General features: G+C 35.3%; 1 protein-coding gene across 2 annotated transcripts in view; it reads right to left on the bottom strand.

Annotated features, from left to right (window-relative positions):
* Positions 1–25,317, bottom strand: part of ccbe1 (collagen and calcium binding EGF domains 1) — a 40,489-nt gene that overhangs the window by 3,906 nt on the left and 11,266 nt on the right. The window contains exons 3-10 of one of the 2 annotated variants that reach the window (XM_044096445.1): positions 12,790–12,842; positions 12,497–12,631; positions 11,340–11,477; positions 10,362–10,468; positions 8,540–8,648; positions 7,041–7,171; positions 4,677–4,712; positions 446–481 (exon numbers count right to left, since the gene is read on the bottom strand). In XM_044096445.1, coding sequence (XP_043952380.1) covers positions 446–481; positions 4,677–4,712; positions 7,041–7,171; positions 8,540–8,648; positions 10,362–10,468; positions 11,340–11,477; positions 12,497–12,631; positions 12,790–12,842 — 745 coding nt within the window. Of the gene's footprint in view, positions 1–445; positions 482–4,676; positions 4,713–7,040; positions 7,172–8,539; positions 8,649–10,361; positions 10,472–11,339; positions 11,478–12,496; positions 12,632–12,789; positions 12,843–25,317 lie in introns of both variants that reach the window. The other variant, XM_044096444.1, reaches the window with a different exon arrangement.

Raw genomic sequence — 25,317 nt, 5'->3', positions numbered from 1 at the left:
AGCTGTGCATGTCTCTCCTTTTGCACTTATAGCTACGTTGTTTTGTTTTCACAATTTTAAATCACTTTAGTAAAAATAATTCTTGTTCTTTAAATTCCAATTTTCATGCACAATATCTTATAAAGAAGACTCTGTAGAAACATAAATCTATAAATTACAAAGCAGTATGTCTTTAGTCTACAGTGGTAATATTTTCTTACAGTGTTAACGTTAACATGATTACAGTGAAAAGGCATTCATTCGGTGCAAAAATGTTTTCCCAACTGTGCCATTCCCTGATTTAAATGCATACAGTTGCCTGCCTGCTTTGTCATGGTTGCCTATTACAGGCTGTGTTGCTCAATGTCTTTTATCACCTGATATAATGACTAACTTAAATTTTTGATTTAGATGAAAGTGGCTTGTTACAATAGTGTATCATCAGTATGAAAAGTGTTATTCTTACTGGTGGTCCAGCAGGCCCGGGAGCTCCTCTCTCCCCCTGAGGAAACAAAACAAATATTTAGTTTAGTTGAATTACAGTGGAGAAAAGACGGGGTGGGGGTGTTGCATGAGAGCATGTCATAATATTGTCCTCAGGAAACTGTTCAGGGAGCTAGAAAATGGAATATCAAACAATGCTCTGGATATGGGATATGCTTCAAATGGAGCAAATATGAAAAAAAAGAAAGAAGAAAAACAGGCAGGAAAACAAAAAGCTGACATAATCTGTTTTACATATTCCTGCACTGACCAAGCAGAAAACCAAAAGACATTTATCCAAAAGTCAAAAATCTAGCTGGAGCAGATAGGTTGCTGTTTTCCTAAGCCTGGACTAATGGGACAAACTCCAGACATAAAAGCAGTCAATGACCTGTTATTTTCAGAGTATTGATAAAACACCACCAACAAAAAAAAGAAAAAAAGAAAAGAAAAAAAGAAATGATACACATAGAATTTTAAAGATGTAAATTATGCATAAGCTGCCATGGGTTGGTGAAACATTGGAGGGAGGTTAATGAAAATTATGAATGGCGTGTGTGGAGCTGTTGTAGTAGAACTTTGTTAAAAAAAAAAAAGAAAAATGAAAGTAGAGTGCGAGAAGGCTTCTAAAAAAAAGGTAATGTTCACCTCAAGACCGATCAACCCAGGCAGTTGCACTGCAGTTTTAGCTGGGTTGAAGTTTGTTTATTTCTTTATGATTTCTGTAAAAAGCCGGCTGGATGCTATGGAATTGTTGCACTGGGAGTTCACACTTCTGCTATTACTGCTGGGAAAGTCACATCTGGTGTGTTTTTAGGAAAAGAGAGAAAAAACTATATATGCGAAAAAAATAAAGTTCCCCAAAAAAAACAAAACAAAACAACTGATCTGAGAATCGGTCGGACAATAGATTGTGTGGGCTGGCCTTTGTCAATGGGATGTCAGCTCATTGAGGAACTCTGAACTGATATTAAAGGTAGGACCTCTCACTGTGTGTTCTGTCAGGTGCCCGTTTTGTTTTATTCCTTTTTCTCTTTTCCTCAAATATGCACACCTATCATTGTGGCTCTACTAGTCACAGAAGAAACATGAAAATAAAAGAACTAGTTCAAAGTAGTGACACTGGATCATTTTAGGGACAAATAATTCTGACTTAAAAACCCGAAAAACACATAAAATATATACAACGTTAAAACATAAAGTAGTAATTTATTTTTACCATGTCTGCTCTAAAGCCTCTAAGAACACCAAAGCTTGATTTCAAATGCCACAGTCACCAAAATGTGGTTAACTACACAAAAAGCACTCTTTCAATTATTACAGTGAAGTTTAATTTCATGTGATTGCTTGCCAGTGACGCCTAAGACCTTCTTCAGGCGCAAACTACACACTGTTGACAGAACTGAGGTCAAAAATGTAGATATAATGTTTTTAAACCGTAACTTTGGCTGCTTTATGCATTACACAATCAGTATTGATGTCTGTTTGGGATCATTGTCCTGCCGGAGTTACAGTACTGTACAAGTTTCAACCATGATGGTTTGAAGTTATGCCAAGTGTTAGAAGTTATGAGCCAGCCACTCCTCTTTAATTATTCCATCAACTTCGGGCAATCTACCAATTCTACTGGCAGCAAAACATACCCAGAGGAGGACACTTCCAGTAAAATATTTACCAGTTGCATGGTACTGATGTTGAAAAACACATTCTTACTTTTCTAAGCTGTTAACGTTTGTTTAGGTTGATGGTGATAACTTTTGTTTTCTTTGGATAATATTCTTTACGACCTCTTAAAACTAAATAAACTTTTCCTTTATTTTCATTAGGCTATTTACAGCACCTCTATTTGCAGTGCTGAGATTCAAGTTTAGCTCAGTGCAAAACTAGCACCAAAATGTAACTTGCATCCTCTCCAGTTCTGAAAGCAAATATTATTTCTTTTCTTGGTAAAGTTTGTAATCTTGCAGTGTCTTAAGACCTAATCCAGAGTGTAAAAGGATGCTATAAAGGCCAATGAATTAATTTAGAAATGCCACTGCCATTTCTAAATTGTATTTCTAGAATAGAAGTGGTAGATAACTACCACTGGTCATCTACCCAAAAAAAACACCATAAACCTGGAACTGTTTAAGTTATAGAACAAAAACATTGAAAACGTCAAGAAGGAAGCAACCATGCTGTATGTTTTTCAGAATAATATGGAATCTTCTAATTGTTACAATTGTTTGATACAGGGTTTCTCCACAATTCGTTTGAAATTTCTACACATTTCTTGCCCATTTAATAAAATTCAGAAGACTGAAAAAGTGAACAAATGTTGACCAAAAAAACTGCTAGAAAATTAATAAGGTTTTATTAACTTTGGTTTCCAAATATAAAACAACACAGAGCTGGTCTGAGTGTAATATAGGGATATTTTACAGCTTTTTGGGCATCCATACTATGTTAGTGCTCATTTAAATCAAAAGTTCACTTTTTGAAACTAGTACCGTAACTTAAAATATTGAAAGTACTTTTTAGATGTAATTCAGCATTTTTTCCATAGTTAGTTTTTGTTTTCCTATATTTATCCACATCTGGAAAATTTAAAAAAGCTAATTCTGTACTTTTTTTTAGTCTTTTCCAGAATGCGTAGGAACATTTTTGGCAGATCAGGGTCATACTGAGGCTACACATGTTTTGGCAGATGGGTTGAATTTGAAGCACAGTCAGGCAGATTATCATCATTCTCCCGTTTATCCACCCAAACATCCCATATTAATGAGAGTATGCCAAGGTATTCTGTCAATGAAGAAAAGATACACTTAAGCCTTTCCATACACTCTGATCATCTAGTAAGCAATTAATAGTAAGATTTATACTATTTTACAGCATGTAAATGTCTTAATCTTTTAAAATATTTAGCCTATACCTCAACTTCTCTAATATGGAGTGAATTCAAGAGTTGATATTTAGTTTCTTTAAATGATCACAATCATGCTGTCTTTTTCAAGCCACTTTAGGTCAGATTTTATTTAAGAGCTGGATGTCTGAACTACCTGAGCTGGCTCTTTTCAGTTCAAATTGATTTTGACATCCTGCAGAATCACAAGGCTCTTGCTTCTGTAGAAAAAAAATATCTGAACTTCACCTTATGTACCATAACATATAGCTCCATATTTTTTTTTTAAATTGCTTTGTGGCACTCTGACAAATGATGGATGAAATGGATCTTTGCAAAAAGAAAGTTATGAAAACATGTTTTCATGAGCCGGGCTGCATATTTCTGCAGAGACAGAATACATGGACAAACATGCTTTATGGAAAAACATGAAACCTGGATGCAGAAAAACAAACCCCTGCATTTATTGGGTTCATAGATTACACAGCATCAAGTAAGCTTCTGTTCGACACAGCATCTTTGTTCTTTCCACTTGTATCAACTTGTGGTAAAGTTTTCATCAGAAATCCTTTGGCAGGGCAACATTTAGCTGAGATTTTGCAATATGCTTGTCATTCTCAAGCTACATTTCTGAAGATTAGACTAATAATTATGGATAATTGTCTTCTGAGGGATATTGTTTTGGCATGTCTTCCAATTTCTCCATAAAATTAGCGTAACCTGGCAGATAATAATAATAATAATAATAATAATAATAATAATAATAATAATAATAATAATAATAATAATAATAATAATAATAATAATAATAAGAATAAGAATAAGAATAAGAATAAGAATAAGAATAAGAATAAGAATAATGGAGGAAGTGGGTTGCGGTCTAAGAAAAATTCAAATGATTTACTTTTTTTATCAATCATTTGTCATACACGGACAAACACAAACATTGTGTTATTGCATCATGTACAGAGCATGATGCAATAATTACTTCATCAATGGGGTTTTGCTTGGAGACGATTGTAATATGGTAATATGATCGTAATATGAATGTATATCTATTGGGATTTATGAAACCAAGCTCTCTTCAGCCAGTGTCCATTATTGAAGACAATCTCTATTGTTTTTGAAAATAGCCCAGAGATGATACAAGAAACTTTGGTTTGTTGTATCATATTTTGAGATATGATACAACAAACCAAAGTTAAACATATTGGTGGTAAAGCTTTCTGTGCGTTTTGGGGTTATCAGAAGTTTTACTGAACTATGTTCAAAGCGGCATAGATCCTGCTGAAAAGCTAAAATTATCAGATGACTACATAGCATCCATTCTTACCTTTAGGCCATCTCTCCCTGGTGCTCCTGGGGGGCCCTTTTAAGATATAAATAGAAACAGAAGATATATAAATATTATTTCAGGGATATTTGACCTCCCTCACTGGTTTCTGAAGTTGAGTGTTGCACTAATGTAGAAGTAATATTGTCCTGCCAGCAAAAAAAAAAAAAAGCAAGCTATTTTTTTGTTTGATAAATGGACACACTCTTAGTAACTACAAAACTGCAAACTTCAATTATGATCTACCAAGAGAGATTAACTGAGGGCCTCGGGTCTTTCTTGAGGGGCTTCAGATCAATGACGAAGCTTGCTTTGATGTCTTTCTTGAAATAATTATCTTCAAAGACTTGTGAACATATTGTCCAGGGAGAGGTGCCAATATTCAGACAAATACATAGCCTGAGAGTCACACATTAATCAAGGCTAAAATCCTTGCATGCAGTCAAACACATGTGACCTGATGGCCAAAACCTCCTGAGAGCACAATGCCCTTTCAGCCTCACCTCACCAAAATGTGGACTGATTAACTGCATAAACAGGCTGTGAATATGAAGAGTTGTGATGGAAACGCACATCTAGCTATTACATAAACACATAATACTCATGCATGCAAAGCAACAGATTACGTTCCACTGTGAAAACACAGGTCCTGAGTTCATGATTTGGCTCCGTGCAGCTTGTTGTATGACTGATTGCAGGTGTTGATGTTGGGATTTCTAACGTGTCTGGGTGGCAATATCCTCAACATTCTTGATTCATATCCTCCACCTCAACACCATCGGTTTGCACTAGCAGGATAGAGTGAGTGCTGCAAACAGAGCAGGCCAAAGAAAACATCTGAAGCTGTAAATGGATTCGGTGCACTCTGTTGTTATTACCATCACCATGTGTCATCCTTTCTGACCTGGCAGAAATGAGGGTCAAAAAAGAGGAGGTATTTTCTTTCGCTCCCTGTGCCTGTCTCACAATGCAGGATAACTAAATTATTTCAATTTGTTAGTCTAGTAAAACCCACACGTCAGAAAAAATCAGTTTTACAGGCAAAAGTAGAAATTAATTTCCATGTCTTACTTTTTTTTTTAAAGTATGCCTTGTAATTCATTGCAAAGCTGTTCAGGCCAACCAAGCAAACCTCTCACCTCTCTCATGGTGATGGTCTTTTACAGAAGCAGAGGAATTCTCCATCTGCATAAGTCACCAGGCTGTTATTGAGGGGGAAAAAAAATAGAACACGCTAGCCATAATTTAATTAAAATATTTGTCAGGAGCTTTAACTTGTGGGTTTGTGCCAGAACATCCACAAGTGTTAAACAGCACTCAGATAATTCTTTCAAAATGGATGCTTTCCATCAATATGGTCCCTGCAGTGACCTGGAGCTGGAATCATAGTTTGAAGTATTTCCTCTGTATTAAACTAATCTATTTTGGGGTTTTACTCAATATTGCACCCAAGCAATATTGGATGCAATATTGGATGCAATATAATTCAACATTATATTGCAATATTGCAAATTATATCTCCAACACATAATTTGCAATCATGATACTGCAAACACTGATATTGCCATGATGATTTCTGTGTTAGTGCTGCTAAAGCACCAACCTTTTGCTTTTAGGAGAGGTGATGAAAAGGTCTTGGAGACAAATCAGATTAAAACTGTGCAGTAAGTCAATAGCAATAAGGATGTCAATGTGTGCCATACCTAAATTGTAATGGACTATTTGAATGTACCATTAGGTATTATAATGCACTTCTAGTATATTCCAAATAGCATTAAATAACACTTTGCATACAAATAATATATTTGACAACATGATGCAGGAAACAAATAGAAGATTTAGAAAAATATTAATTGCATTAATGCCTCATAAAAATAGTCAGTAATAAATGTAAATCCATGTAATATTTTTCCCTCCAAAAGTGTGACCTCAAAATGTACTTCTAGTTTTTAGGTACTAAAATCGAACAATTATCAGCAACAATAAGAAGCTTTTGGTTATGTATATAACCTTTATTTAACCAAGTGTGTTTCATTGAGATTAAAAATCTCTTTTTCAAAAGAGCTGACCACAATTGGCAACAAGGCTCAAAACATTAACAGTAACAATGTTTATCTGCCTTTTTTTTTTTTTTTTTTTTTTTTTAAGCAGTTCTGCCTAAGATCCTGTATATCAAGACAAAGTTCTGGTTGGCCTAGGAGGATTTTCAGACAGAAATATATTATATTGGAGTTTCAAAGATGTACTACTAACATGAATGAGAATATGAACTGTCGTATAATAAAGATAAAAGCAGAGCTATAACTGTGAAAAATGTGGACATACTGATTTGTTCTAGATAAAAGAAAGCATATATAAACTGACCAGAGGTCCTCGAGGGCCACGTTTGATGTGGAACAGGTCTGGTGTTGGTCCAATTGGTCCCATCAAGCCCCTAGGACCAGGTGGACCAGGGGGCCCTGTCAATCCTGGAGGGCCAACTGGTCCCGTGTCTCCTAGAATAAAGACAGAAACAAAGCAGAGTTTGTAAACCATTCATTATTTTCTATCCTTTCTGTCATTGGCATGTAGAATATTTTCAACACTGGAAATGTCACTTTGTTGTAGACTAAAATCTGTCATTCTTCTAGGATATAATTTCTTTTTGCGGATCTAATCTTTTCAATCCCTCTAGGATTACTTCAAGGTCAAAGATATTTATGAACTATATTAATTTCTTGACTATGAATTTAGCTGACATGTTGACCTGTGGCACAGTTGGTAGAGCTGTTGCCTTGCAGCAAGAAGGTCCTGGGTTCGATTCCCGGTCCGGGGTCTTTCTGCATGGAGTTTGCATGTTCTCCCTGCGCATGCGTGGGTTCTCTGTGTGTGTGAGTGGTTGTTTGTCTCTGTGTTGCCCTGCAACAGACTGGCGACCTGTCCAGGGTGTACCCGCCTCTCGCCCGGAATGCAGCTGCAGTTAGATCATGGTAATGGATGTAAATGTCAAGAAAAACCTAGCAGGACATCCATCCAACTGTCCAACCATCCATCCATCCATCTTTAACACCCATTAATCCTCGCAGGGTGACGCATAGATTGGTGCAAATAATCACAGATTCACTCCTAAGGTCACATAAGAGAAACAATTGACCTAACAGTCATGTGTTTGGACCGTGGGAAGAAGATGGAATACTCAGAGAAAACTGAAATGGGAAGAAGATTCAAGCTCCATGCAGAAAGATTCCAGATCCGGATTTAAACTTAAGACTTTTTTTTTCTGCGAGTTATAAATGAAGTTAGTTGGACACCTAAGAAAATTCAGGCTGCACCACCTTCCAGGTGCAGCTGCCAATCGTGGGAGCTTGACAGCTGCAGATCTCAGGAGAAGCTACACTTCGAAAGCAGTGTTAGGTCCACCCAGCTGAATCGTTGCTGCCCCTTTAAAACTTTTAAAATTTAATGGATTTTTTTCATATATATATATATATATATATATATATATATATATATATATATATATATATATATATATATATATATATATATGAACTATGAAAGATATGCACACAGTTAAAGTTGAAAAAGTGTTTTCAAATAATTTATGATGGATTGGTTTCCTACAACAAAAACCTAGTCAAATCGAGAGGGATTTACAGATGTTAAAGAGCTACAGTATGAATGTGGAAAATGCTAAACTAAATGGGTCAGCAAGTGGTCTGTTCATAACAGAATCATGACATAAACTATCTCAACTGCACATTTATGTTAGGATTTACAGAACAGATTAGTCATCCTTGCATGGCTCCAAATAATTTTTCTGCAAGCAAAGTACTTAACACATGCAGGGCGCATTTGGACATTGGACACAAATTCTTTCTTACCTGGAGGCCCTGGGGAACCTGGAGGTCCTGGTAAAAATACAGATGATGTCATAATTTTCTCATTCATCATCTGCACAGGGACATCAGCACTATTCGACAGCAAGGCCATCTTAGAAAAGAGACAGGAAAGAACAATAAAAATAAATGCCGGTAAGAATTGATTAGGGAATATACAATACCTTGATGGGGTATTTGTTTCTTATATTAAGTGCATTTTGTCCTTAAATGTTTAATATTAAAAGTCTGTACCCTCAAGAATTACAGGGAAATTACATACTGTAGAGCTAATGTCATGTAAAACTTTGCTACAATCATAAACCCTGCCGAAAGATGAAAGTCGATCTTGTAGCTGCGCCACGTAACACACCATGACCAAAACAGATGGAGGCAAGGCAACACATCTGCATTATGCAGCATGACCAGGACAGTCCCCGCTCTGTATTGTAAGGAGCATCCTTGGAAATGGTTCTCTTTGATCTGTGCAACATCTTGTAGACTTGACAGTCCCAGTTGGGTAATAAGTAGAACATCTTGATATGGTGCAAGAGTTTATTTTAGGATTCAGAACTCCTGCAAGATTTTTGAAGATTTCTGTGAGTTTGCATTCAAATACAAATAGAAGAAAATCACAGATATATCCTTATAGGGTTATCTTTTTGAATTCACCTTACAGCATATGCCCTTCACTAGAAAGCTTACTTAATCTAAGCCTACACCACACCTTTACTTTAACTGGAACTCTTTAGAAAACTGTGTCACTACTGTGCATTCTGCTTTGGTAATTGCCGGTGAATCCAAATAAAATAACTGAAATTCATTTTGATTAACATGGTTTAAAGCTACAAACAAACACAAAATCAGTATGTCAAAAATTTTTATTAAATCAGTCTTGCATAACACTGACGTATCAGTGTTATGCAACGGTCTAGGACAATAGCAAGGTGTGCTATGAGAGGTGAGTGCTAAAGAAACTGGCTGTTCACATAGTCCTGATATAAACATACTCATGGAGAATTGATTGGAAGGAAAAAGGATGGTGGAAAAAAAGACACAAACTGGATCACTGAAATTAAAAACATTTGGATGTTATTTTAAAGTATTGAAATAAACTTGCATTTATTGCTCTCCATAATGATACACACAAAATGGGTGAAGTTGTGGCTTACTCGTTGAAATCAGATGACTTTGAAAGATGTGAGTAGACGAACTGGTGTTTTAAAATGTGTATTCTAACGTCCCTGTAATTATTACCATATAATTATACCCTTCAGCTTATGTTGTAAACTTACATAGTAATCAGCAAAGACAACATTTTTCATGATGTTTTCTTAATATACGCTGAACTGTATATATGTAGCACGGAAAGACCACACAGCTGGAAGCAATACATCATATGTTACAGTGCTGAGTGTTGAACGCTGCTACTGACAGACACATGCTCAGAAAAGTTCAGACGTCTGTAGTAACACAGATGGACATGTTAACTCCACAGCTGACTTTTGTATCAACTCATGTGTAGGAACAATGCATTAGCTTGCTATTCACCAAGGATTTTTTAAAGTGTTTTCTTTTTATTAGGTGATAAACTACATTAATGGACCTCATGAGAGTTGTTAATATGTACCTGTAGTCATTTCTGCAATACTGCTGGGATTGTGCTGCAGCTAAATCAAAATCCTTAACAGGCAATTTTTGTCTGGACTTTTTGGCTACTAACTCTAAAGTGTATTGCAAAACAAGTGCTGATGTAGTGGATGAGGGAAAAAATAGACTCCAATTTTTACTTTTGCCAGACAAATGTTTCTCCTCTGTTGTCCCATACCTTCTGCTTAAGCTGCAGCACTGCCATCTTGATCTGGAGGAAGTCTTCACATGTGGCAGAGCAAGTTCCAGCATTCATTAAATTATCACATTTCTCAAAGAGATGAACTGCTGGGAAATTGGAAAAAAGTATTTAAGTTACTTGGACATGGAAACACGGACAAAGGAAAAGTCATGTAATGTATAAAAAAAATATATAACAAAAAACATTTCATAAAAATGTAGTCAGATGAGTTCACTCACAAAGTTAAAAATATCTAGAAAGAGGTGAATAGAGATGGAATAAAGATGAAAAAATGCAGTCTTAAATTCTTACCCCCAGTTTATTCACTGCTGCCACCTTCCTGAAACTCCAACTCGGACTGTAGCTACTCTACACTAATTCAAAATAAAAACTTCGACAGAAGAACGAATGTTTCAGTTTAGCTCATGACAAGCATAAGCTGTTGCTTAACTGGGTGCTTAAACATTGTTCATCTTAACTAACGGAGTTTGTCTGTACAATGGATTGGTGCAAATGTCTGAATGTGATTTCTCTCCCCCAAGTTACAAAGCAGCAGGACATGAAGAATGGTCATAATTTCACACACCACACTTTTGTACTGCTTAGCATGTTCTGAAATGTTATAGTAGGTAATGGAAGACACTCTCCTGGGAGGAAGTAGCAAATCTGCAGGCCTTCACCGCTTCATTGGCAAGTAAATCTGGGGCAGAAAAGATGTTTTTATCGCCTGGACGTTTTTTGTTTTCTTCACATGAATCCAGCAAAATGAGAAGACCAGGAGTCAAAGAGTCAGCCGCGTGTTTGGGTGGCTGAACTGTTTTGACATGCACAAGAGGCAGTGATGTCTAATGACTACCAGGTGTCTATGTTTGTAGTGCCCCCTCCCATCTCTTTCTCTATTGCCCTCCAAAAACACTGTGGAGCCTTCTCCACATTGCTGTTTGATGTGAATAATGAGAAGATGTGTACGCTCACCTCTCTCCCCTTTGGTGCAAGTCTTCCCATCATCTTCTAGGAAATAGCCTTTCTCACACTCACACCTAAAGCTTCCTGCGGTGTTGATGCAGATCTGAGAGCAGGCGCTCATGTTTTTGTCGGCACATTCATCAATGTCTGCGTGTTGAGGTGCAAGAATGGAGTTAGCCAGCAAGTGAAAAGAAAATGTTATTTAATGTACATCCACTTAATATGCTTGCATTCAGCAAAACAAAATGCTATGAAAGTATGTTACTTTAACTTTGCAACTTATATTTTTTTAAGTATTGAAATTTAGGGAATATTAGATTTAGATTGATTAGAGTAGGAATTTCTGAACTTTAAGACATATATATATATATATATATATATATATATATTTATTTTTATTTATATTTATATTTATTTATTTTTATATAAAACAATTCAGGATTTCAAAGCATTTGAAACAGTGACATATTTCCCAATTTGTAATGTTTTTCGTGCAAAACTAAGCAAATATTGGACAGATAAGACTAAATAAATGTATTAACTCTGAGTTGATGTTTAATATTAGGCAACTTAATGTTTTGTTACAATGAAGCAATGTTTTTAAAGACATTCTTTATTTTTGAAATAAGAAAACAAATCCTTACAATCACAAAGTAAAAAAAGTTGGATGTGATACAAAAACCTCTAAAAGAAATTGGACAGCAAAAAAAAAAATCAGAAGATCTGGTCATGCCTTTTTGACTTCTACAGTGTCACTCTATTGCCGTTACAATTACATATTTTAAGAGTTGTTAAACCCCACGTTATGGTTAATCTTCCTGCACTGCTAAATTTGATCAGATTGTTTGACTCCAAAAATGCCTCAAGAAGGATCCATTACAAACCACAGTGCACAAAGTTTTCAGTCATTTAGACAATAATGCGACATATTACCGAATCATGCACATTGATTTTAGCTCTGCATTTATTACCAAAATTCACTAGACTGTGTCTGGATTCAGAGCATCCTGACTAAGAGACAACAGGCAGTTTTTATTACAGTATCAGTAAGAGTTGAGTGGCTGGTTCATTGTTGGTTCATATTGGTATCATCAAACATCAGAGAATTTTTTAATGCCTAAAGAATATCCCCTTTATTACTTTTGCTGTGGATTGTTAGGTCTTACCCAGACAGTAGGGCTTCTCCCGGTTTCTGTGGCGCTCACGGTCATAACGGTAACCTAAGTAACAAGTACACACTACACGCCCAAAATGGTCTGTACACTGCTGCTCACAGGGGGCGCCAGCACACACGTCATAATCTAGAATAAAAGGATGATAAGGTCACAAAATACAGCTTTATTACAACCTTAAAGCAAGTTACAGAAGATACTGAAAATGATCAGACACTAGTAAACCCAAAAACTTAGGATATTTTTGGCAGGATCCTGAAAAGTGACATCCAAACTGTTTTCCCTACCTTCAGGAATGCACTGGCCCATTATAAACCTGAAGCCCTTGCAGCATTTCCTCCTGTAAGATATCAAATTTACTTTGCTGGAAATATTTACAAAGAGAAATATGACCAGACAGAAAAGAAAAGCACTATCACAGCAATGCCAGATGGTTCCATTCACATTTCTGCTGGTTTTTATGTTTTTATGTTTTGTAATTTTTTAATCTCAGACATTAAAGTATGGCTGCACAGTGGCGCAGTTGGTAGCACTGTTGCCTTGCAGCAAGAAGGTCCTGGGTTCGATTCGCGGCCCGGGGTCTTTCTGCATGGAGTTTGCATGTTCTCCCTGTACATGCGTGGGTTCTCTCCAGGTTCTCCGGCTTCCTCCCACAGTCCAAAAACATGACTGTTAGGTTTATTGGTCTCTCTAAATTCTCCCTAAGTGTGAGTGTGTGTGTGCATGGTTGTGTGTCCTGTCTGTCTCAGTGTTGTCCTGTGACAGACTGGCGACCTGTCCAGGGTGAACCCTGCCTCTCGCCTGGAACGTTAGATGGAGATTGGCACCTTCAGCCTTCCTGACCCCACTAGGGACAAGAGTGTTAGAAAATGGAGGGATGGAGCTTAAAGTAGAAATTAAATAACCTTTAGTTTTTTCAGCCTACAACTCCAGTGCTGGGATGAGAGTATTAAAATATCATGTAAGCTTCTGCATTAAAAGCTCTGCGTTGTGAATGCCTGATCAAAGAGAGAGCAAACACATGCAGAGAATTTTAAGCATATTTCTCTGCTAAATAATAGGGGGGGAAAAATCTATTGTGTGTCAGATCTCCTTATTTGACAAGGTGCTCAGTAGGTAGTCATGTTAAGAACTGAGCCTTTTTTTTATCCTGTCACATGTTACAGAAATTAAACACACCATACTGTGAAAACATACCGAGATTGACAGCTTGTTTAGTTTGGCACCGATTAAATTTTGAGCAGACATAACACCAACTCTAGAAATAAAACTGTCATCAATCATGACAAATTAGCAGATCCAATTACTTGTCAGCTGATGATCTGACATTTCCAGGTGTGTAATTATGTTTCGTTTAATTGAGCAATTGTAGAATGACTCTGAATAATTATTGTGGCCTAAAGTACCTTTTCCTTGTGCGAGAAGGTATGCAGTTGAAACCTATATTGATCCTCATATGTATAAAGCCAGGAACACCAATAATATTCTTGAAGGTTACAACAAAGTGAAAAAGAAGATTAAGCTTGAATTGAAAGAGTGAGGGGCTTTGATGCTTATAGGTCTTTATACTATTGTGCTCTTTCACCAGCGTGGATTGACAATATTCTCCTGCACTTTGAGAAAGAATGTGATTCACTCAAAATAATTAATTAGGATAAGCACTTCCTTCAAATCTGCCCATATGAATGTGTTTATTTATACATTTTCTTGCATTATACTGATTTGTGCTTAACTTGTGGTTACAGCTGACTGTGTGGAGTAACAATAGTAATTTTTCCTCCATTAGGAAATCATAGCCAGGAGAGACCAAAATGAGAATTTCTTGGTGCATTGTCCAGTCATTGGACTTTAATGTATCATTACATTATCTTTTGGGGGGCATTTTATGTGAAATGATCAATTGTTAATCTGCTCTTAGACTAAATTTGTTTGTTGAGGAGTCACAGGATGCACTATTTTGGCCTACTTTTGTTTAGGGGATTGTTCATACCTGGGTGTGGTTTGATAACTACGACAAAAAAAAAAGTAGTTAATCATTAAAATTTTGGATTTTGCAAAGGAGTTTGATTGGCGTGGAAAGATTATTTACCTTAACCATCGAAAACTAATGTTTATATTTGCTCTCTTTGTATTTTTTCATGACATTAACATTTGTTTGAAACATTTTCATTGGACATATGAAACACAGAAACAACATATACGGAAATCTTTACTCTCATTAGAAGTTTTTTTTTTTTACTTTGTCAAAAACCTTTCTTACCATCAGTTCTTTCCATTAAATCATTTATTGCAGTATTTTATCACCATGAGTCATATCATCAGGAGCTTCAATAATTTTGATTGAACTCAGTCCAGCAGAAAAGTGCTAACAGGTGCTGCTTTAACACACATCACGAAAGAATCCAGACTCTGAAGTCGTCACTAGTCATTACATTACTGTTAAAGTGCAGTGATAGTCTTCGAATAAACCGTAATACTAAAGAGCTTCATTCAACAGCACTTGTGATAATAGCACCGTTCATTAAGATTTTTATGTCTACAAGAAGAAGACATTTAAATGTTGTTAAAATACTGCGATTCTGCAGATTAGCTGCAGGAATAAAGATGGTGGAGCTGTTATTTAATAAATACAAATATTGACATGACGGTATGGATGGAGGTTGTGTACTTTTACTTTTTAATTTCAAAAGGTGAAAATTGTCGAGGTTCACTCACACCCACACATGCTTGCCAGATGATTGCACCAAAGACAAAGTCACGTAACATCAAATAAATAATTGAACAATCATTTTAATTGAAAGAAATAATGTTCCATTAGAATAAGTAAGACAGAATGTGTAATTTGTAGGGAAGGTAATTAAACAAGCCTAAGTGCTGAGTGCTCCGATGCCCAGTGACATCACCGTAGTCAAAACTTTAAACAGCTTTCAAATTTCACCTTTACACCCCTGAAGTCATTAGCTTTTCATGTTCTGTGTTTAATGTTATTATTGCTCAGCATATAGCAGTAAGAAAGTATTATATATGTGGACCCCAAGTCAGAGTTGACTTTGAATGTGTGACCCACTCTTTCCAAGTCAGCATCATCCCCCTGAGTACTGAATGCACTTTTAGCAAATAATAAACTTAGCAAAAACAAACAGGGTTAGTTTAAAAATCAAGATGAAAACAAACATCTATATCCGGTTCCAAAGATCACCAAAGAGACAAAAGCATCCCAGAGAAACTGGATCCAAATCTGTGGGGGAAGTACATTTTTGTTGGACTTCGTGTTTATTACATTATTACTCAAGGAAATAGTATCTTTGAGATGTTCTTATAGGATTGTGTTGTTTCTCAAGACATCACTACAAAGACAAGTTTAAATTGGTTTGATTACTTTGCAAATTGCAGAACTTTTTAATGCAATAATGACACTATCTTTTAATTTTATTAGGCTGAATCTTGGCATTGGCAATAATTGATTTAATTTTAAATTGCTATTACCCTTTGGCTAACCTTCTGTACATATGTGACACACACATATGTCTAAATTAAAACAGAAATTAGACAGTAGCAACATGATATGTACGTGACGGTAAAACAGCAGTATGATTAAAACTGTGAAGGTCAGTGCATCAATCAACTAATTAAACACTACTGGAGCCTGAAAAAATATAATTTATACACTACAGGAAGACCACAAAATAAGAAACCTGTAAAGTTGCGCAAAATTATGAAGCTACTTTTAGCCTAAACCAAAAGGTCATCAATTAGCAAAGACAGTCTGTCTGCAATTTAATCTCAACATAGATATAGCTTCAAACATCAACAAAACAAATATCACTATGAAAACAAATGAATAGAGACAACACAAAGTTGTGGAGAAGTTAATCTAACAATCATCCAAATACAAAAAGTGAATAGCACCACTGCACTGCCACCACATAAAAGATTGCTATTAAAAAATAGAAATTTGCTGTCTTCATGTCACAAAATGTAAAATATTTACCAGTATCCATATTTGTGCAGTCAATGAACTAAACATCACACTGGGGACTTAAAATTGAGAAACATTTCATGTCAGAACCACAACAACAACAAAAAAAGAAAAAAAAGAAAAAAGAAACTAAACTGTAATATCCAGATCTTCTGAACCTTTGTGAACAGTAGCTAAAAATACAATCTTGTTTATTCATCAAATTCATGCTAATGAGCAAATAAACTCAAAACACATGTGGATTTCATTCATATTCATAAGTTAAAGAACAAGAGGGAAAGATTTCCCAAATGGCTTCATGACATTTCTCCAAGAATATCAATGAGCCATGTTTGCAAGGTCATACATCCACACCCCCAGGAAGGGCATGTTGTGACTGACATTTACTTTCAGACTGAAAGCCCTGCACTTGTTCAGTGTTCAGAACATCACAGAAAATCTGTTTGTTTTGCCACCTGTGCCTTTTTTCACCCTAAAGGTTATTACATTTTGCCAGTGACACAGATCACTTTACACCAGCCGCTTGAAATCTAGACATAAGCTGGTCTGACCTCAGTCGCCTGGGGTTAAGCATAAGCACTTTAATCACCTCATAAACAAAGGCTCTGCTCTGAAACAACATGATGAACCAGCATGGCCCTGGTTTTTCTTAACCAGAACTTGGTAATTCCTGCTGACACACAACTCAAAGTGATGGAGTCCACTGAATTTATTTAAAGCAGAAATCAGATCTGGATGAAAAGGTTCAGAACCGATTTGGACAAGAATGTTCTTATTTCTAAGAATTAAAAATCTAAGAGATTTCACACAGAAACACAGCTGTGAGACAACACAAGCAATCCACATAAAGGCTTATTTGTGTAGCCATTTCTACACAAAAAAACATGTCTGCATTCCACACATCAGACGATGTTTTTAGTAGTTTGTTTTCACCAGATCAGTATTTTTACACTGGATCTAAAAGAACACGCTATAAAGTACTTAGGCAACGATTTTTCTGTGACAAATTGTGTTTTCTGTTCACCAACTTAAATGAATGGAGTTTCATAGAGTTGGTTGAACAAATAAAAACTCTCTAGATAGAGTCTTCTTATTTTCAGATATTTATCAATCAAAATATCAAAAACCAATTTTGTTACCATCACAGAATTTCAAAAGTAAAGAAAGAAAAGATTTTACCTCAGTTAGACAAGAAATGTTACACTGTAGAAGAAAAATACATTGGATGGACGGGTAGATGGACAGAAATATTATGATTATTATGTGCAAATTCCTGCTAGCCATCAATAATATGTGAAAGCAAATTATCACTGTAGTCGGTGAAATGTGAGACATTGAAAACAAGTTACTCAGAAAGGCCAAACTATTCTGAATATTTATGTATCTCTAGGTAAAAATTAGTGTATTTTCCATCAGCTGTAACCAGCAGTAGCTAGATGTAAGCAGAATAATGCAATAAATATGAAAACTTAAAATGGCTTTCCACTAAAAGAGCTACAATTAACACTTCACAAGCTAACCACACATCTGAGATCTAAGAGCCTAACCAAAGAGTTTTAATGGAAATTAAACTATTTGCTAGCATAATTACAATTAATTTTCATACCATTAATTTTAAAATGCCATGAAAACCTAGAATCTATCAAATCAAAATCCAAACCATTTGAAAGAAAATGTTCACATCATACTCTAAATTATTATTATGTGGTGTTTTAAATTATTCCAAAGGTTTATGGAGTTGGCACGTTTTCTGCAAACAAGATACTGAGATCGGTTTTGGCTAATTTGCACAAAACCATCAATAAAATCAGATGCTTCCTCAGCAAGAGTGACTGCCTAAATTCTTTTTCAGCATTTTATAAATGTTGATAGAACATTCAGTCTGTTCATTACTGGCAAAGTTATGCATCCTAAAACTTTGTCACAAATGAAGAGATTTGTTTAAACAGTACAGTGTTGCGGACCTGGCAATGATATAAGAACAAAATGTGCCCCATCTATCTTAATACATTTTTTTTTTAAAACACAATTGAGAGAATTATTACTTGCTACATGTTGACAGAAATAATGTTGGCAATTTAGCAATCAGCCAACATGACATGAAAAATTATAGCAGGTACTGCAAATCCTAACATTGATGAAGCAAACCATTGCCAATTCTGGTTATAAGGAAGCAATCAAGAGTAGAAAGAGCAGTCTGACAGTATTTATCATCTATTTTTAAACTTTTTAGATGCTGCTTGAAAACCTGCAAGATCTCTTAAGAGATTGCCAGTTGCTCAGGCGAATACAAGGAGAGACAGAATTTCCTCTTATATAACAGAACAAATGGAAGTATTTTTATTTTTCCCTTTGAGTCGGAGAAATCCACTCTTTGCCTTGAACTTTTCACTTGAGATAAAATTTAACGTGACAGTTTAGCTGCTGCTCAGCTTCTTATGAACTGCTAAAATACCATCTGGATATGATATTATGATATACAGAAAAAAAACTGATGCATGTCCCCGTTTGTTCAGACTAAATAAAACACTAAAACAAGTGATAAAGGAAACAATAAGAACAATAAGCAGATATACTGTGGTGAAAATTAATTGGATATGTCAAGGTTTTTTCTGGTGAATATATTTCTAATGAGACCAATGGCATGAAATTCATTCCAGATGTCAGTAACAACCTTGATAATCCACATACACAAAGAAATCAAAACATTTTAGTCAATGAATGAAGATATTTGTAATAAAATACAAGAGCATGATAATATTTATTTAATACTTAATAGAAAAACCCTCTTTTAAAAAAAACAAACAAACATATTTTTTTAAGATTCCACCTGTATGGAGAAACTTGATGTATTGAGATTGCATAATATGGTCTATTAATCTGCCTTTGCATAGTATCTTGCATTGCATTCTGGGGCAATTGACAAGTAGCTTTATTTTCTATCTCTGAAACCAACGGAGAATTGACTTGGTTGTGCATTTGGGATCATTATCCTGCTGAGAAATCCACTCTGGTTTTACCTTCAGTCCTCAGATCCTTATGAGAACTGTATTAGCATTTTTTCCATCCTGTCGTTTTTCAATCACATTGAATCTGCCATTACCATATGCAGAACAACAAACCACATCATGATGTATCCGCCTCCAAACTTCCCTTTGTGCTTTAAAGTGTGTTAAATTCTCCTTTCAACAGGAGTTGAGAAATGACAGAATTAGATTTTGATCTAATCTGGCCAAACCATATTATTCATAGAAGCCATTGCGTCTGAGTGGATTACTTAGTTTTAATGTAAAAACTGCAGACCTATAGGACTTTCTGAAGAACTCTGTCAGTGGTCATTAGGTCTTGGACATCCTTTAAGATTTTTATTCAAACTCCTCTGCAAGACAAGCTTTCAACTTCCAGATTTTGGACCTAAAAATGCAATATTTAAAAGATTTATTGATTGCAAACTTGTGGCTTTGCAACAATAAATGTGCTTGAGAGAGCACTTTGATTGCACCCACTATTGGATTTGGATTGTGTGACATGATGATGAAAAAGCTTTTTATAGGCCATCAGTTAGGAAGTAACTAGCCTGATAAGCAGTAGAATTGCTTTTTCAATTCTTCTATTTAGAGTTTAACTTTTCAGCTTTTTATTTGGGTTGCTATGCCTTTTAACAGCTTTTTGTGAGTTTCATGATTATTTTCTGTATCATTTCATGTTATTACACTTACAGTAACACACACCCTTATATGTATTGATTTCCTTGGTGAGAGTTACATGACAGAAAAGTTCTGTTGTTTGTCTAAAGTATACTAAAATGCAAGCTGGGATCCAAGTGGTAAATAATGAAAAAAGTATTATTAAAGAAGATAAAACACAACTTACAAACTGGGGAGAGAACACAGAGAGCCAGGAAATAAAACAAATAAGTAAGGTAAGAGACAAAGAGAAGAAGTTAAATATCAGGAGTGTGATTGTTGGACCATTGACCAGGACTCATAACTGAGTGCAGCTCAGAAGGTAGAGGAGAAGGCAGACACAGTGGAGCAAGGGGAAGTAAACACTAACAACGGAGCTGGGAAAACATACATCTACAAACAGAAGAAATGAAAACCATGATATATCTTAAGTAACTAAGTACAGACAAATCTAAAATAAAACACACACAAGGCTTATTTAATCAAAACAAATAAAACCAAACGCATAAGAAATTATGATAACTACAAACCCAAGAGAAACTCCCATAAAAAACAAGAAACTGGCAAAAAAAAATGTTCAATGCTTAACTTCCCAGATGAATTAAATTGCTCACACCTAAATGTGAAACAAATGCAGTTAAAGTACATCCAAATCCACATATTTGAGAGTCAGTGACGACCTGTAAAACCTTTTGGTTTGAATGCTTGTTCTGGGAATTCACAGCACAAAATCTGATAGATCAAGTCAAAAGCTTCAATTGTATGCCAAAAGAGTGTCAACATTGCGTCACTTATTGGTTGTCAAGATAAACAGGAGATAAAGTTGACAACGCGTCTGTGATTCCAGAGTTAAACATATCAACATAAAATTTGCAGAGACACAGCTGCCAGTGAAGAATCCAAAGAAACAATCCCTTGACAAAAAAGAGTCAGCACAGTGAATACGTCGTCTGAATGCCTGAATACCTTTGCGTGTCCCAAAACTCCAGACTCTAAAAATCTTGGAAAGGTCATCTGCTCAGCTAAAAATACATCACTCAGAAATGGATAAAGGACATTACTATGTGATGTTTTTGGTATTAGAAGACCTTTAGAAAAATTGCTAAAGTTTCTGCTAAAACAAGCTAATAGTTGAAATTCTCTTTCAAGTGTTGGTATCTTCAGAGACGTTACAGTAATGATTACAGACGTATGTCTTGGCATGGGATATGATGAAACTTGATTCCAAAGAAAATTATTATTTTATATCTGTTTAGTGAAGCTAGCCCCTTCTAACTGCAACCTGCTGTAGAGATGAAAGTCAGCCCAGTTGTTTAACAACTTCCACAAAAACACATCCTCCAACAGTGATTCTCAACATGGGGTCACAGTGCACACAATTTTCACTGAATAGAAACTCACAAAGTTAGATTTGTGCATGCAAAACATTAACAGACTTACTGAGTAAAGTCTCAAAAGGTATCTGTGAAGATTTAAGTCAACACAACTCTCTGCTGACAGACCTATCATTAAACATATGTGTGTTTCTAAGAATTTAAAAATAGAAACTGATTAGAAAGAATAACAAATCTTTCTCAACCTTTTGGACATACCAAAATGATTAATTTTACTCTAAGAAAACAGCTTTCTTGCAGTAGAAATGCTTGATAATTAGGCCAAAAACAAAAGCAGGTCCTGAATTGAACATTTGATCTAAGTTGAAATAGATAGTTGAGGCTATCTGTTGTTGAATCAGATGCCTCTTGTCTTCCTCTTGACCATATATCACTTATTGTCTGAGGAGTTAGAATATGATACCTAAAGTCAGGTCAGATTGTTGGAAACCTAGGTCAGGTGGTCTGATGCCTGAAATGAAACCATAAATGAACCATAAAATGAAACCAACATCTTTACAAAGCCTGTCAGCAGAACATGGTGATATCCTGGTAGACCAGTGTGCTGAATTTAGACTTGAGAAAATGCAATTGACCAACAACAGCAGATGACAGATGACATGTATCCCAAATCATCTGTATGCCTGACTGTGAAAACTCTCCAATCTTTATCAATACAACTGTATCTTGATTTCCAATTGAAATGTAAACTTTACTTTCATCTAAAAAGAAAACTTTGGACTGAGAAACAGTGCAGTCCTTTTTCTCCTTTCTACAGGTAAAGCAATTCTGATTCGTCTAGCTCTGGAGTGGCTTATCACAAGGAATGTGTCAATTGTAGCTCTTGTAGTCCGCATCTCTCAAATGGGCTTTGCCCCACAAATCTTTCTTTGTGCTCATTCTCTTTCCACAATAAACCTCCAGTAAATCCATTTTCACACAGCATATAAGCACTTTCCATTTATCTTCTAAATGGAAAGTATCAGTCACTGTCTAATCAACAATTGTCAAGTTAGAAGCTTCCTTTCATTTCAGGATTAGAAACATCTTTTACAAGTATTTAAAGACGTTTTACACAGTTTTAAAAACATTAATGTCAAATAAACATCACTTTGTTTTACAGACTTAAAATCAAGTGATGTGAATGAAGGGGGCATTAACTACAAAGATAATTTGGAAATATGTGGTGGGCTACATTGAAACCTCCCCCAAAGAAAAAAAAACCTATTTAATCTTCCTTTTACCTGATGGAGGCCAAGATGTTCTTGTCACATAAAACCTTTCTTCTCCTTTCATAATGAACTGTTTGTATGACGCTGTTCTTATTTCTCTCTAAGAACAGCATGCACTCAGAGAAATTAGTACTTTCCCATTTGATCAATCATTACTGTAACTCACTGGTTAATGACTATTTGAACTACCCACAAAAGACATTTCACTAACCATGACAGACACACAGACCTGATAGAACAACCCATGACAAGGTATATATATATATATATATATATATATATATATATATATATATATATATATATATATATATATATATATATATATATATATAAATTATGGTTTAAAGTAGTTTATTTTTTCTGCCCTATTTATTGCTACTAATTTAAAACCTATTTTTCTCCTGCCCTTTTGCTTTAATTTCTTCTCTCCAGACACAACAGTAACATAAGGACTCGGTGAGTGGAAATCATAGCACAAAATGTGCTGTGTGTGAAATAATACATTTTATTGCTGGGGTTCCCCTGAAACCATACAGTTGTGGTTACTCATCCAATAAATGTAAAGTTCAACATTTTGAGTGGTGCCCTCTTTTTTCTTTTTGACTAAGGGTTAAAGATTCTGATTTTCACTTTTAAGTGTAAGCAATGTGGTTTACAGCAAAGTAGCAAAAACATAGGCTGATAAGCTGCACAATAATTATAATTAACTCACATAAAAAGGCTTAAATAAATAGTAACAGGCACAGAGGTGACATACCTGAGAGAGTTTTCCATAGATTAGTGGAGAAAGCTCTGAAGAGAAAAAGCTAAGAAGGTAGATGAAGGTTTTTATCCACACTCACTTTATTTTGATAGTTCTAAATCCGATTTATCTCACACCTTCACAGAGAGAAAGAGAGAGAGTAGCAAGTGATAAAACTAGTGCTGTAACTTGTTTAAGCAAAGTTTACCACAAGATTAGAGCAATCATTCTCACAAAACTTAAAAGGGCAGAGCGTGATTTACCCATATGATGAACCCAGCTCAAGAGAGGCAACACAATCTTGACACCGTTGTTGTCTGCACAGATTCCTGTCAACTTTTAAGATAATGAAGGAACTACTGCTTGGTGTTGTTTGCTACGATTATTAACATACAAAGTGAGAACATTTTTTTAGTTTCTAGTATAAACTACATGTTTAGAAAACTTAAATTAGTAATCCCTGACTTCCTGTTTCCCATGGGCATACAGTGCTTTTAAAAAAACTAATTGCTTCCTTACAGATTTTCTCTCTTTTTGTTTTTTGTCATGCTTTTATATTATTAATGGGAAAAATGCTTGCATGCCTACCTGTTCCTATGGGAAAAGGTAATTGCCCTCATTGTACAATTACTTATTAATCATGAGTAACCACATCATTTAAATGTTAAGTTTAATTTCACTTCTCACACCAGCTCTGATTACTGTCTGACTAGACAATCAGTAAATGCCTAATCATCAGGCTAAAAGGTCTTATTGAGCAAAACGCAATAAAGTCCTTGACATATATTAATCTAGAAAAAGGTTTGAAAAAGCATTTAGAAGACTTTAAGACTCCATGAATAAAGAGAACACAGAATAATGTTGAACTTTCCCAGAAGGGTCTAGCGATCTAATATTAAGTTAACAAGAAAGAAACAAGCACAGTCTCCATGGGAGATTGTTAAGGCCCAAAGAGGACTCAAAGACCTACATGTAAGTTTTCCAGGCACATCTTAACGATTCCCAAAACTTTCCAAAATATGTTGTGTGAACTGATTAAAAAAATAATGATCACTTTTAGAATGAGTGCATCATGTTCTATCTGACATTCAACTAGCAGCCTTTCAGGTATCATGCAATTATCAAGCATGGTGGCAAGAGTGAATATCGTGGGCTGTTTTGCTACTTTTTTAAGTGGAAAACTTGCAATGTCATCATATTCAATAAATTAGATTTTTTTCAGCAGTGATTAAAAACAGACCTGTGTTTTCAAGCTTTTTTTTTTTTACTGAATAAATCTTGAATTTCAAGAGTATTTGGATTATATAACAAGAAAACAACTTGCATTTAAAAGGATTCAAAGGATTTTGAAAGATTTGCAAAAGAAAAATGATCAAAATTCAGACTAACAACCTTACAGACTGTCATAAAAAAGGATATGTGCCGTCTATTGGAAAAACAAAAGACTTTTTAGTTATTAAAAACAGTGCTAGCAAAAATCGTGGTATATGATAAAACAAAGCTTTTATCATATACCATATACCATATATTGAAGCAAGATAATACCCTCTCCCCCCAGTGAATAAACATACTCTAACAAAAAAGCCGGATTGTTTCTAAAATGTTTGTTACAAGAATGTGCTTCGGTAAAAAGCGATGATCTCATCTGAATGTTAATGTTAAAGGAGGAGATTGTGTATTTTTTATTTAAAACTACAGAGCTCGCTTTGGAGTCAAAAATGCCTCTACCCTCCCAGCCTGAATCAATAGAAGCAGGTCAAGACTCTGACTATGAAGCTATTTCACAGTTTGTTTTTCCCA

This window comes from Gambusia affinis, linkage group LG17, assembly GCF_019740435.1.
Source record: "Gambusia affinis linkage group LG17, SWU_Gaff_1.0, whole genome shotgun sequence".
Lineage (NCBI taxonomy): Eukaryota > Metazoa > Chordata > Actinopteri > Cyprinodontiformes > Poeciliidae > Gambusia > Gambusia affinis.
The sequence above is the reverse complement of the archived record's forward strand: the minus strand, read 5'-3'. Positions and strand labels throughout refer to the sequence as shown.